At 42.0% G+C, this 14,642-nt stretch overlaps 1 protein-coding gene across 1 annotated transcript; it reads left to right on the top strand.

Moving 5' to 3' along the window:
• Positions 1–666: 666 nt before the first annotated feature.
• Positions 667–5,454, top strand: LOC134443421 (piggyBac transposable element-derived protein 4-like). The gene is made up of 3 exons (XM_063193206.1): positions 667–863; positions 917–1,006; positions 4,095–5,454. The coding sequence occupies exons 1-3, from the start codon at positions 667–669 to the stop codon at positions 5,452–5,454; spliced, it is 1,647 nt and encodes a 548-aa protein (XP_063049276.1).
• The last annotated feature ends 9,188 nt before the right edge of the window (positions 5,455–14,642 follow it).

Here is a 14,642-nt window from a genome sequence, read left to right as displayed (position 1 = left end):
GCTACAGGGCGGTAGTCATTGAGAGACTTGATGGCCGCCTGCTTGGGAACAGGAACGATGGTACTGGTTTTCAGACAAATGGGGACTGCAGCTTGTTCTAGGGAGATGTTAATATGCAGGTAAAGACTGCACTTAGTTGGCCTGCACAGTGCTTTAGGACCTTTCCAGGGACCCCGTCTGGTCCTGGTGCTTTGTGAGGGTTAATGCTGCTGAGGGCTCGCCGAACCTCGTGCTCGCTTAACCCTTGTGTTGTGTTCGGGTCAAAACTGACCCGTTTTCAAGTTTAAATGTGAAAAAAAACACCATTTGCTTTTTTGTTTTGGAATGAGGCTTCATCTAATCCTCAGACACACCTAATTAAATGCAGTAAAAACAATTTTCACCATTTTGGTAAATTCCAAGTGTCTCAAAAAAAAAAAGTTACATCTGTGGTGTTCGGGTCAGTTACATCTGTGGTGTTCGGTAGAGAATACTGGCTCTCATATGCATTTTCTAAAAGCTCTGTGGATCAATTGTGGCCCAATATGGTCAGTTTGTACACACACACACACACACACACTCAAACTTTCTCGCAGCATTTTGATACATTGTTTATAAACACTGGAACATATAAAGAGGAGTTGGGTGGGATATTATTAGTTGAACTCTGTTGAAGCATCAGTCAACATGAGCAAAAGGTACAGTGTTCATGAGGCTCTAGATCACATCTTTGCAAATGATGGTGTTCCTGAGGATAGAGAAGAAAGTGAAGCTGAGGAGGATGTGTCTGAGGATGAGGATGTCGTTGAATATGATCCTGAACAAGATCAAACATCTGATGAGGAGGATCCAGATGTCACAGATGCTCAAGCAGAGGTTTTCAAGTCAAAAAAGGAGACATTTCGTGGTTATCAAGCCCTCCTCAAACCCAATCCAGGGCACTGGCAGAGAACATCCTCAGAAAGACTCCAGGGCCTACTAGGTACGCTGTGTCACGCGCCCAAGACATCAAGTCAGCTTTTGAATTGTTCTTTCTACACTGTAACAAATAGCTGTTTATTTACGGCAATTCTACAACAGCATTCTACTGTTTTTCGAAAAAACAGACAACTACTGTGAAAATATTACTTTGAGTCACATATTGAGCATAAACAGTAAGTACTGCACAATAGCAGTATTAGCCGTTGTGGAAAAAACTAGAGATGCACCGGATCCTGATTTTTAGGATCCTGCCGGATACCAGATCCACTGAATAAGATCCTGCCGGATCCGGAACCGGATACCGGATCCTACAAAAGGGTTGAAACATATAGTCTACTTGCACACGTGGGCCCTTTTTATTACGTTGGCGTAAACTATTTTTTAGACTCATTGGCTTATTGCCACACTGCCTGCAATAGCCGCTTCCAAAGGGATTTCACTCCATGCAGTGATTGGGTTTGTGAAAGACTGAAAAGCCTAGGCTAGACATGCACCAGACCCTGATTTTTAGGTTACATGCCGGATACCGGATCCACTGCTTAAGATCCTGCCGGACCCGGACCCTATGAAAAACTCTATTATCCTGACGGATCCGGAACCGGAACCGGATCCGGTGCATCTCTAGAAAATAACAAGTTATTTTAGGCAGCATCATTGAAACCCATTCATCCTCCACTTGTCCGTGATCACCATCAAACTTCAATACCACCTGAAGAACTGAAGTCATTCTGACTGGTTAAAGATTATATGATACTATCAAGCATGATGAAACAATTTCTAAGGAAACTACAATACTTAAAAATTACTTGATGCAGCAAAGTGTAAATAGCACATGCATTTTGATAGTGATGAAAGTGTGAATGGCTGAAACATTTTAAGAACTTGTAACACTCTTGCAACAAGCAGCCCCATCTAAACCAATCTGCTAATCAGTGCCTAGCCTCACCTGAGTAGGGCTGTTATGCCATTATTCAATTACGGGCGTCACCTGCCAAGGGCCTGATGACTCTGGTCACATGGTACTCTTGCACCTGTATATAAATCTGGACTATCAACACTTCAGTTGCTTGCCTGCCTGCTGGCTGGCCTGCATGGCACAGCATAGCACTTGTTTGCCTACAAGCTTGCCTACAAGCTTGCTTACATGCTTGCACACTTTCCTCTTTGTGAAAGCTTGCTGTATGTGGCATCATTTGTGGCATTGTTGCATATAATGTGCCTGCTGCAAATTAGGCATTGCTTTGAGAGCTAGCTTGTAGTGCTGCTTGTTTGCTGTGCTACTTGGTGTAAAATAATTTTTTAACCCTCAAGCGACCGGCCTGTTTTTGCGACTAATCTGACCGAGCGGGGTCATTTATGACCCCAAGGAGTTTATATAGAAATACCACCCTATAAATTATTTTTTGGGGTTCATTCAAATTTATTTACATCTTGTACATACTTGTCCCTCATCTAAAGCAAAAAAATGTGAATTTGAACATTTTATTGTTTTGCTAAAAATTAGTCAAACTTACATACGTATATGCTAAATATGATGTATGCCCTCATTTGCATATGTAAACATCAAAATACAAAAAACATCCAATACATTTTTTTCTTCTCTCATCATCAGTAATCATCTGAGAAAGTTTCATTGTGATAGCTATCATTTACATTTTTTAGCCTATTCACTTGTAGTAGTCTTACCGTAATAATACAGTATATTTATGCTAATTATGGAAATTGCTCAAAGTGAAACTTTGGGAAACCAAGCTAAATTCTATCCATTAGGCCCATAGATGATATTTCTGCAATAAAACTTCAGTGTACTCAACATTTCTGGGTTCATGAAATCTCAAGATCAGAGAATATGGTAATTTACATAGACAAAACCATGTCTCAAACATATAACCTTATGCACACTCAAAATTTCTCTAAAACTTTTTCTGGACTTTGTAGCTGTGAAAAGGTGTCTTCCATATATATTAGAGCAAAGAAATGATTCAACTGATGCTTCAGCCTTTGTATAGCCATATAATAAGGAAAATTCTAAAAACGCCATTGATTTCTACACTGATGACTTGTTTCCTCCCTCTTTGTTGATCAAGATGACTTCCATTTCATATTCTCATCATGTGTCTAGGACCACTGTGCCATTATATCAACAAATATGGAGCAATAACAGAGGAAATCCTACCTGGGTGCCCTCACAATATGCTTCGTTGGCTATCGCAGGGGTGCCCTATTTATTTATATAATATATTATATTTTAATACTATAAATGTTTATATTATGAATATTTTAGGTCTGCTGACCATGGCCTGCCCCAAGACATAAAATACAAAAGCCAGAGTTTGAAAATTACAACAACAATGGACATTATAATGTTGAGTATCTCATGGATCCTCTCGGGGTCATAAATGACCCCAGAGGTGTTTTGATTATAAATCCCACATAGATGGTCCAAATCTCACAAAAATCATTCACAACATGCACAACATATGTATTGACAAACTCCTAGAAGGACAAGCTTTTCTGATGAAAATTGCAGAAATGGTGTATGAAAATATGTGCCCGGGGTCATAAATGACCCCAGTTGGTCGCTTTAGGGTTAAAGACTGACCAATGCTATATTCATCATTGGCTCATCAAGAGATACAGTAAAAAGCCCACCTTGCACACTATCATTGTAACATAGCACTGCATACTCTGAAATTTTATTCATGCCCACACTTTCAAAGGACCACCGCAAACCATTTTCTCAATACAGCATTGCACCATAGTATCATGCTCAAGGCACTCCAGTCATGGTGAACGATGGGAGGGTGGGGTGGTAACATGGCCAGGGTACCACAGTTATGGAGAATGATGGGTGGGGTGGGAAGTTGCCATGGCCATATTCATGAATACAACTATGACCCAGTATTTGCCTGTCATCAAACAGTACAATTCAACTTTTTAACTGAAATGTACTGTTATTTTTCTGTAGAGTACTGTTATTTAACAGTTCAATTGCTGCTGAAAAAATGTTATATACTGTGATACATTAAACAGCAATGAGCTGTATTTGATTTTTGGTGTGAAATAACAGTAGAATTACAGGTAAATATAATTGCCAGTAACTGCCGTTATTTTGCAGGGAAATTTTCTTAGAGTGTACGACCTATTCAGAATATCCTACTTGAGATGACCAACATGGAGGGGAGAAGAGTGTTTGGTGATAGCTGGACGGAGATGGACAAAACACAGCTAGATGCATACATGGGAGTGTTGCTTCTTGCCGGGGTGTACAGATCCTCTAATGAAGCTACGGCCAGCTTATGGGATAGTGAGTCAGGACGCCCTATTTTCCATGCCACAATGTCTCTTCAAGCCTTTCATGTGTTATCAAGAGTGGTACGTTTTGACAACAGGGAGACCAGAGTTGCTCGTCGTGAGAATGACAAGCTTGCTCCCATCAGGGAGGTTTGGGACAAATGGGTAGAAAATGTACCCATCGTGTACAATCCTGGGCCGGAGGTGACAGTGGATGAACAGTTAGTCCCTTTCAGAGGCCGCTGCCCCTTTAGGCAGTACATGCCAATCAAACCTGGAAAATATGGGATAAAAATATGGGCTGCATGTGATTCCAAAACGGCCTACGCATGGAACATGCAAATATATACAGGAAAACCTGCCAGCGGAGTGCCAGAAAAGAACCAGGGCAAGCGGGTCGTCCTGGACATGACCAAAGGTCTTCGGGGGCACAACATAACTTGTGATATTTTTTTCACGTCATATGACCTTGCGCAAGAGCTTCTAAAGAGGAAGCTGACGATGGTTGGAACAGTCAGGAAGAACAAACCTGAACTTCCCCCAGCTCTCCTTGGCATGAAAGACAGGGCTCCACTGTCTTCGAAGTTCGCGTTCTCTGACAAAGCCACACTTGTGTCCTACCATCCCAAAAAAAACAAGAATGTTGTTGTGATGTCCACTCTGCACAGGGATGCCGGTGTGAGTAACAGGGAGGACAAGAAGCCAGACATTATTCTGGATTACAACAAAAACAAAGGCGGCGTTGACAACCTGGACAAAGTCACAGGCACATACACATGCAAGCGGGGCACAAAAAGGTGGCCAATGGTTGTATTTTACAACATGCTGGATGTTTCGGCATACAATGCCTTCATAATCTGGACTGAAGTAGATCCAGGATGGAACAGTCGCAAAACCTTCAGGAGGAGGCTTTTTTTGGACGAGTTGGGCAGATCTCTGGTGTCTTCCTACATCGAGAGACGGAAGTTTTTCCCCCGGACTGAAGCGTCTCTTCCCGTGGTGAGGGATATCCAGCCAACACCCACATCACCATCCTGTGATGGAAACCAGGAAGGAAGTCCCAAGACAAGCAAACGACAGAGGTGCCAGTCCTGCCCTGCCAAAAAGGACAGGAAGTCCAACACCACTTGCCACAAATGCAAGAAACGCATTTGCAAGGAGCACACTACAACCATGACATACTGTGATTCATGCATTTGAAAACACACACACACACATGCATACACACACACGCACACAAACACACACACACACACACACACACACACACACACACACACACACACACACACACACACACACACACACACACACACACACACACACACACACACGCACACACGCACACACGCACGCACGCACACACATACACACACTGTTGTTGATCATTGTTCATTTTTATGATTAAATTGTTTGGTTCATTGGTATGGTTAAATAAAAGTTGGTTTTATGGAAAGAACTTGCCTTACTTGTCATTATCCTACTATCTATCTATGTGTGTCAATTTTGACCCGAACACCGAAGATGTTACTATTGCTAATATTTTTAAATAAAAGATAGATTTTTTTTTTTTGGTAGTTGTACTCTAATATGGGTCTAATAACACATTTTCAGTTTATAATTACCCATCTTATGGATGAGAAATATTTGTAGTGAATTTAAATAGTTTTTGCAATAAAAAACGAGTGGTACATTTTAAAACACTGTGTGTGAGGAGGCAAGAGAAAAAAAAATCTACCTTGGGTCCATTCATATGACTGTATACTAAGCCAGCAATGAGTTGAAAAACAATATTCTAAGAAAAGTGGTGATTTAACCCTAAAGCGACTGAGCGGGGTCATTTATGACCCCTGGCACATGTTTTTGAGCGCCATATCTGTAATTTTCATCAGAAAAACATTTCCTTCCGGGAGTTTGTCAATACATATGTTGTGCATGTTGTACATGATTTTTGTGAGATTTGGATCATCTATATGGGATTTATAATCAAAACAACTCTGGGGTCATTTATGACCCTGAGAGGATCCATGAGATACTCAACATTATAATGTCCATTGTTGTTGTAATTTTCAAACTCTGGTTTTTGTATTTTGTGTCTTGGGGCAGGCCATGGTCAGCAGACCTAAAATATTCATAATATAAACATTTATAGTATTAAAATATATTATATTACATAAATAAATAGGGAACCCCTGCGATAGCCAACTAAGCATATTGTGAGGGCACCCAGCTAGCATTTCCTCTATTATTGCTCCATATTTGTTGACATAATGGCACAGTGGTCCTAGACACATGATGAGAATATGAAATGGAAGTGATCCTGATGAACAAAAAGGGAGGAAAAAAGTCATCAGTGTAGAAATCAATGGCGTTTTTAGAATTTTCCTTAATATATGGCTGTACAAAGGCTCAAACATCAGTTGAATCATTTCTTTGCTCTAATACATATGGAAGACATCTTTTCACAGCTAAAATGTCCAGAAAAAGTTTTAGAGAAAATTTGTGTATGCATAAGCTTATATGTCTGAGACATGGTTTTGTCTATGTAAATTACCATATTCTCTGATCTTGTTATTTCATGAACCCAGAAATGTTGAGTACCCTAAAGTTTTATTGCAGAAATATCATCTATGGGCCTAATGGATAGAATTTAGCTTGGTTTCCCAAAGTTTCACTTTGAGCAATTTCCATAATTAGCATAAATATACTGTATTATTATGGTAAGACTACTACAAGTGAATAGGATAAAAAAATGTAAATGATAGATATCACCATGAAACTTTCTCAGTTGATTACTGATGATGAGAGAAGAAAAAAATGTATTGGATGTTTTTTGTATTTTGATGTTTACATATGCAAATGAGGGCTTACATCATAATTAGCATAAGCGTATGTAAGTTTGACAAATTTTTAGCAAAATAATGAAATGTTCAATTTCACATGTTTTGCTTTAGATGAGGGACAAGTATGTGCAAGATGTAAATAAATTTGAATGAACCCCCAAAAATAATTTATGTAGTGGTATTTCTATATAAACTCCTTGGGGTCATAAATGACCCCGCTCGGTCAGATTAGTCGCAAAAACAGGCCGGTCGCTTGAGGGTTAAGAGATAGAGAGAGATGAAGTGACAGATCAGGTGTGGAGGAGAAGAGACAGATAGAGAACATTGGAGAAGGAGAGGGATAGAGAGAGGAGATGTGGAGAAAAAGAGAGAGAGACATTAGGGAGAGAGGGATATGGAGGAGATGTGGAGGCGAAATGAAAGATGGACATTAAGGAGAGAGGGATAGAGAGGAGATGTGGAGGAGAAGAGAGAGAGACATTAAGGAGAGAGGGATAGAGAGAGGAGATGTGGAGGAGAAGAGAGAGATAGACGTTAGGGAGAGAGGGATAGAGAGAGTAGATGTGGCGGAGAAGAGAGAGATAGACATTAGGGAGAGAGGGATAGAGAGAGGAGATGTGGAGGAGAAGAGAGAGATAGACATTAGGGAGAGAGGGATAGAGAGAGTAGATGTGGAGGAGAAGAGAGAGATAGACATTAGGGAGAGAGGGATAGAGAGAGTAGATGTGGAAAAGAAGAGAGAGATAGACATTAGGGAGAGAGGGATAGGGAGAGTACATGTAGAGGAGAAGAGAGAGATAGACATTAGGGAGAGAGGGATAGAGAGAGGAGATGTGGAGGACAAGAGAGAGAGAGAGATTAGAAAGAGAGGGATAGAGAGAGGAGATGTGGAGGAGAAGACAACATGAAGGATGAAAAATGAAGAAGTTATGAAGAGAAGTGTGGAGAGAGAGAGAGAGAGAGAGAGAGAGAGAGAGAGAGAGAGAGAGAGAGAGAGAGAGAGAGAGAGAGAGAGAGAGGATTTAAAGGATTTTCAAGCATTTTCAAGCCACGGGTCAAAATTGACCCGCGAACACCACAGGTGTAAACAGCTATTGAACACAACACAAGGGTTAACCTACATGTGGGGCATTGTCTATCAGTTCAGTGGGGGAGTAAGGATGGGTCCAGTAGGCCTGCTAATATTTACTAGTAGGGCCTATAACAAGCATTTTAGCTATTGTTAATATGCTGCACAATAGTTTAAAAAACGTTTTTTCATTTGTCTTTTCATTTTGTCTTTTCATGTTCTTTTTGTGATATCTTTTTTTTGTTTGTTTCACATCATTTGCTTGAAAAGTGTTCAGGCCAACTTCTCTTTTTTTCAGATGCTATGCTTTGATTCCTCCATCATACCCCTGACAATCCTCCTGTTGCATCCACCTCTTCCACCTCTTCTACCAGCACCAGTGATGCAGCAGCATCAAGCTCCCCAGCTACCTCCACCCCTGCAACCCAGCCTGGTGACACAGCAGCATCAAGTGGGCCTCCAGCAACCTCCACCCCTACAACCCAGCCTGGTGACACAGCAGCATCAAGTGGGCCTCCAGCTACCTCCACCTGCAACCCAGCCTGGTGACACAGCAGCATCACGTTTTTTTGCACACAAACATTTTCCACAACTTCTTAAATAAAACAATAACAAAACAAAGCTATTTGACTTCTTGAGTATATGTACTCTAGCAGTGTATTTATTTCCAATGCAAGGGACGCCATCTGAATTCTTTCCTAGGGCGCCAAATTGGTTAGGGCCGGCCCTGTGTGTGTGTGTGTGTGTGTGTGTGTGTGTGTGTGTGTGTGTGTGTGTGTGTGTGTGTGTGTGTGTGTGTGTGTGTGTGTGTGTGTGTGTGTGTGTGTGTGTGTGTGTGTGTGTGTGTGTGTGTGTGTGTGTGTGTGTGTGTGTGTGTGTGTGTGTGTGTTTGCGCACTTGTGTGTGTCAGGCATGGTAAGTAACACACTGTTGCTGTCTTTAGGTGTGATTTAATTATCCCAACACACACACACACACACACAAACGCACACACACAAGCTTTGATTCAAAACAAATTAAAAACAAATATCTGCGTTGTAATTGGCCTGCCAGACTCAAGGCCATGTGTTCAAAATGCTCGACCAATCCGAGACTACACCAATCCGCAGCCGAAAAATGTCGGTGTCCAGCAGGTGGCGCTGGTTTACTAGCCACACACACACACACACACACACACACACACACACACACACACACACACACACACACACACACACACACACACACACACACACACACACACACACACACACACACACACACACACACACACACACACACACACACACACACACACACACACACACACACACACACACACACACACACACACACACACACACACACACACACAGTTTGATCATGATCTTTCCTCCTTTGCCATGTACAGTGGGCAAAAAAAACCAAAAGTGTGTGTGTGTGTGTGTGTGTGTGTGTGTGTGTGTGTGTGTGTGTGTGTGTGTGTGTGTGTGTGTGTGTGTGTGTGTGTGTGTGTGTGTGTGTGTGTGTGTGTGTGTGTGTGTGTGTGTGTGTGTGTGTGTGTGTGTGTGAAAGCCCATTGGGAAACTCCAACTCCCATTATCATTGTGAAACAGCACTCCACAGCACACAAGTGAACACTGCACACAATGAAAATGCATTAATGCCTCACCCGTGCAAGGGGGCAGCCCTCAGTGGCACCCCATGGGGAGCAGTGCGGTGGGACGGTACCATGCTCAGGGTACCTCAGTCATGGAGGAGGAGAAGTCTGACGCCCTAACCGCTCACCCATGACTGCCCATTCACTCATGACTGCCCATGTGTGTGTGTGTGTGTGTGTGTGTGTGTGTGTGTGTATGTTCCAGGCTGCATCAGTGTAAGCTGACAGATAAGAGTTGTCTGCATCTGGCCTCTGTCCTGTCATCTCCCTCATCACGTCTCACAGAGCTGAGCCTGGGTGGCAATGATCTGCATGACTCTGGAGTGGAACTCTTATGTTCTGGACTTCAACACCAACACTGCAGATTGGAAACACTGTGGTAAGCAGCATTTCATGTAGAGAATCTGTTTTGGGCAGTGTGTTTGTGTGTGTGTGTGGTGTGTGTGTGTGTGTGCACTGTAACAAATAGCTGTTTATTTACGGAAATTCTGCAACAGCATTCTACTGCTTTTCGAAAAAACAGACAACTACTGTGAAAATATTACTTTGAGTCACATATTGAGCATAAACAGTAAGTACTGCACAATAGCAGTATTCACCGTTGTGGAAAAAACTAGAGATGCACCGGATCCTGATTTTTAGGATCCTGCCGGATACCAGATCCACTGAATAAGATCCTGCCGGATCCGGAACCGGATACCGGATCCTACAAAAGGTTTGAAACATATAGTCTACTCGCACACGTGGGCCCTTTTTATTATGTTGGCGCAAACTATTGTTTAGACTCATTGGCTTATTGCCACACTGCCTTCAATAGCCGCTTCCAAAGGGATTTCACTCCATGCAGTGATTGGGGTTGTGAAAGACTGAAAAGCCTAGGCTAGACATGCACCAGACCCTGATTTTTAGGTAACATGCCGGATACCGGATCCACTGCTTAAGATCCTGCCGGACCCGGACCCTGTGAAAAACTCTATTATCCTGACGGATCCGGATCCGGAACCGGAACCGGATCCGGTGCATCTCTAGAAAATAACAAGTTATTTTAGGCAGCACCATTGAAACCCATTCATCCTCCACTTGTCCGTGATCACCATCAAACTTCAATACCACCTGAAGAACTGAAGTCATTCTGACTGGTTAAAGATTATCTGATACTATCAAGCATGATGAAACAATTTCTAAGGAAACTGCAATACTTAAAAAGTGCTTGATGCAGCAAAGTGTGAGTAGCACATGCATTTTGATAGTGATGAAAGTGTGAATGGCTGAAACATTTTAAGAACTTGTAACACTCTTGCAACAAGCAGCCCCATCTAAACCAATCTGCTAATCAGTGCCTGGCCTCACCTGAGTAGGGCTGTTATGCCATTATTCAATTACGGGCGTCACCTGCCAAGGGCCTGATGACTCTGGTCACATGGTACTCTTGCACCTGTATATAAATCTGGACTATCAACACTTCAGTTGCTTGCCTGCCTGCCTGCTGGCTGGCCTGCATGGCACAGCATAGCACTTGTTTGCCTACAAGCTTGCCTACAAGCTTGCTTACATGCTTGCACACTTTCCTCTTTGTGAAAGCTTGCTGTATGTGGCATCATTTGTGGCATTGTGGCATATAATGTGCCTGCTGCAAATTGGGCATTGCTTTGAGAGCTAGCTTGTAGTGCTGCTTGTTTGCTGTACTTGGTGCAAAATATTTTTTTAAAGACTGACCAATGCTATATTCATCATTGGCTCATCAAGAGATACAGTAAAAAGCCCACCTTGCACACTATCATTGTAACATAGCACTGCGTACTCTGACATTTTGTTCATGCCCACACTTTCAAAGGACCACCGCAAACCATTTTCTCAATACAGCATTGCGCCATAGTATCATGCTCAAGGCACTCCAGTCATGGTGAACGATGGGAGGGTGGGGCAACATGGCCAGGGTACCACAGTTATGGAGAATGATGGGTGGGGTGGGAAGTTGCCATGGTCATATTCATGAATACAACTACAAAGCGGATTCCAAAAAAGTTGGGACACTTTGTATTTTGTGAATAAAATAAAAACGCTGGCATTTTCAAAACATTCAATATGTTAACAAGGTAGAACAGTATGTACAGACAACAAATCAATTGTTAAAGTGAAGCAGAATTATTGTTTTGAGGAATTATGTGATCATTTAAAATTTCACCCTTGCAACAAATCCCAAAAAAGTTGGGACAGGGCCAATAAAATGCATTTTATATTAGATAAGACTAAACACAACACAAGGGATGAGACTGAACAGTTAAATACTTTGACTGATGGCATAATTTTATACAAAAATTAGACATTTTGATGTGCGAGACATGATGTCAGCAGCTCAACTGATAGGTGTGTTCTTCAACTTGTTTACCTTTTTGTTATGCTTAATATGGGCAATATCCTGACTGCAAGAAAACAATTTTGTGACCTGTTTACTCTTATGATGGAACCACACTATTGGAACATAGTAGAGATTTAAATTTGCCACCATTAGGGGACAATATCTAAAGGCGGTGCTCCAAAATATAATGCCTTGGTAGCCATGTTTGCTGTTTAAAGTCTGTATGTATCATTCAACATTCATTTTAATGCTCTACATGAGTAAGAAGACCCTAACCAAGTCACCTCTGCACCCCCTTACCATCGTATATGCTGTCTTTCAGACTGACCACTAAATCAAGCTGAAGTATTCATTTTCTATATAACCTGGAGGGTGCATGACTCCATAATTTTCAAAAAGGATTAAATATTTTCCATCCTGTAATCAGAGGACAGTTCCACATGTCTCCTAGGTTCATAGAATGAGCTTTTCCGCATGCAACACTGTTTAATGTGTGCATCATGTGCATTAATCAAGTGTTGTGTTTATGATCATTTTTTCGAGAGCTGTCATTGTTGGAGTGTCATAGTTTGCTTATTGACCACGAGTATGTCATGATCTCATAACTCATGCAATGATTACACAGAACTCTATATTACGGAAATAGGCCTTATATGCCTGCAATTTTGATAATTCAATCTTTCTGTGTAATAGATAAGTAATTAGTCCCTCAAAATCTTCGCTGCTGAGTGCCACAGCCTTTCTGTGATGGTATTTTAGTTGTGCATTAATGTTGGCAGTCAATATAGTTATTTTTTTAAATATTCTTCCTTGTGTTATTTTTAGAATTATCCAACTATTACAACATGTTTTGGCTCTGTCCCAACTTTTTTGAGATTTGTTGCATGGGTCAAATTTTAAATGATCACATAATTACCTCAAAACAATAATTCTGCTCGACTTTAACAACTGATATGTTGTCTGTACATAATGCTCTACATTATTAACATATTAGATGTTTTGAAAATGCCAGCATTTTGATTTTATTCACAAAATACAAAGTGTCCCAACTTTTTTGGAATCCGCTTTGTATGACCCAGTATTTGCCTGTCATCACACAGTACAATTCAACTTTTTAACTGAAATGTACTGTTATTTTTCTGTAGAGTACTGTTATTTAACAGTTCAATTGCTGCTGAAAAAATGTTATATACTGTGATACATTAAACAGCAATGAGCTGTATTTGATTTTTGGTGTGAAATAACAGTAGAATTACAGGTAAATATAATTGCCAGTAACTGCCGTTATTTTGCAGGGAAATTTTCTTAGAGTGTGTGTGTGCGTGCGTGCGTGCGTGCGTGCGTGCGTGCGTGCGTGCGTGCGTGCGTGCGTGCGTGCGTGCGTGCGTGCGTGCGTGCGTGCGTGCGTGTGTTCTGGCAGGGCTGCCACTGGGATCTTACATACACACAGTCTGCCAGAACACAAACACACACACACACACACACACACACACACACACACACACACACACACACACACACACACACACACACACACACACACACACACACACACACACACACACACACACACACACACACACACACACACACACACACACACACACACACACACACACACACACACACACACACACACACACACACACACACACACACACTGTGTCTGTCTCTGTGTGTGTGTGTGGCAGAGTTTCTGTATATACAGTAGTAAAGGACAAACACACACACAGACGCACGCGCACACACACACACAGACGCACACAGACACACACAGACTCACACAAACACACACACACACACACACACACACACACACACACACACACACACACACACACACACACACACACACGCACACGTACACGCACACACACACAGGCAACATACTGTGTATACAGATCCTCTGCTAGAACACAGATAACAAACTAGAACACACACACCCACACACGCACACACACATACACACACACACACACACACACACACACACACACACACACACACGCGCGCAATATCTAAACACCTGTAGGTGTGTGTGTGTGTGTGTGTGTGTATGTGTTTGTTTGTGTGTGTGTGTGTGTGTGTGTGTGTGTGTGTGTGTGTGTGTGTGTGTGTGTGTGTGTGTGTGTGTGTGTGTGTGTGTGTGTGTGTGTGTGTGTGTGTGTGTGTGTGTGTGTGTGTGTGTGTGTGTGTGTGTGTGTGTGTGTGTGTTTGTGTGTGTGTATGTGTGTGTTTTCCAGGCTGCAGAGCTGTAAGCTGACAGGTAAGAGTTGTCGTCTTCTGACCTCTGCCCTGTCCTCTCCCTCCTCACGTATCAAAGTGCTGCTCCTGGAGGATAATGACCTGAATGCCTCAGATGTTGAGCAGCTCTCTGCTCTGGAGGAAGACCCCAACTGTAGACTGGAGGAACTATGGTGAGTAAATATCTAAACACCTGTAGTTTATGGAGATCCAATTGTTCCTAAACTATTTGTA

Source organism: Engraulis encrasicolus, unplaced genomic scaffold, assembly GCF_034702125.1.
Source record: "Engraulis encrasicolus isolate BLACKSEA-1 unplaced genomic scaffold, IST_EnEncr_1.0 scaffold_31_np1212, whole genome shotgun sequence".
In the NCBI taxonomy this organism is placed as follows: domain Eukaryota; kingdom Metazoa; phylum Chordata; class Actinopteri; order Clupeiformes; family Engraulidae; genus Engraulis; species Engraulis encrasicolus.
The sequence above is the reverse complement of the archived record's forward strand: the minus strand, read 5'-3'. Positions and strand labels throughout refer to the sequence as shown.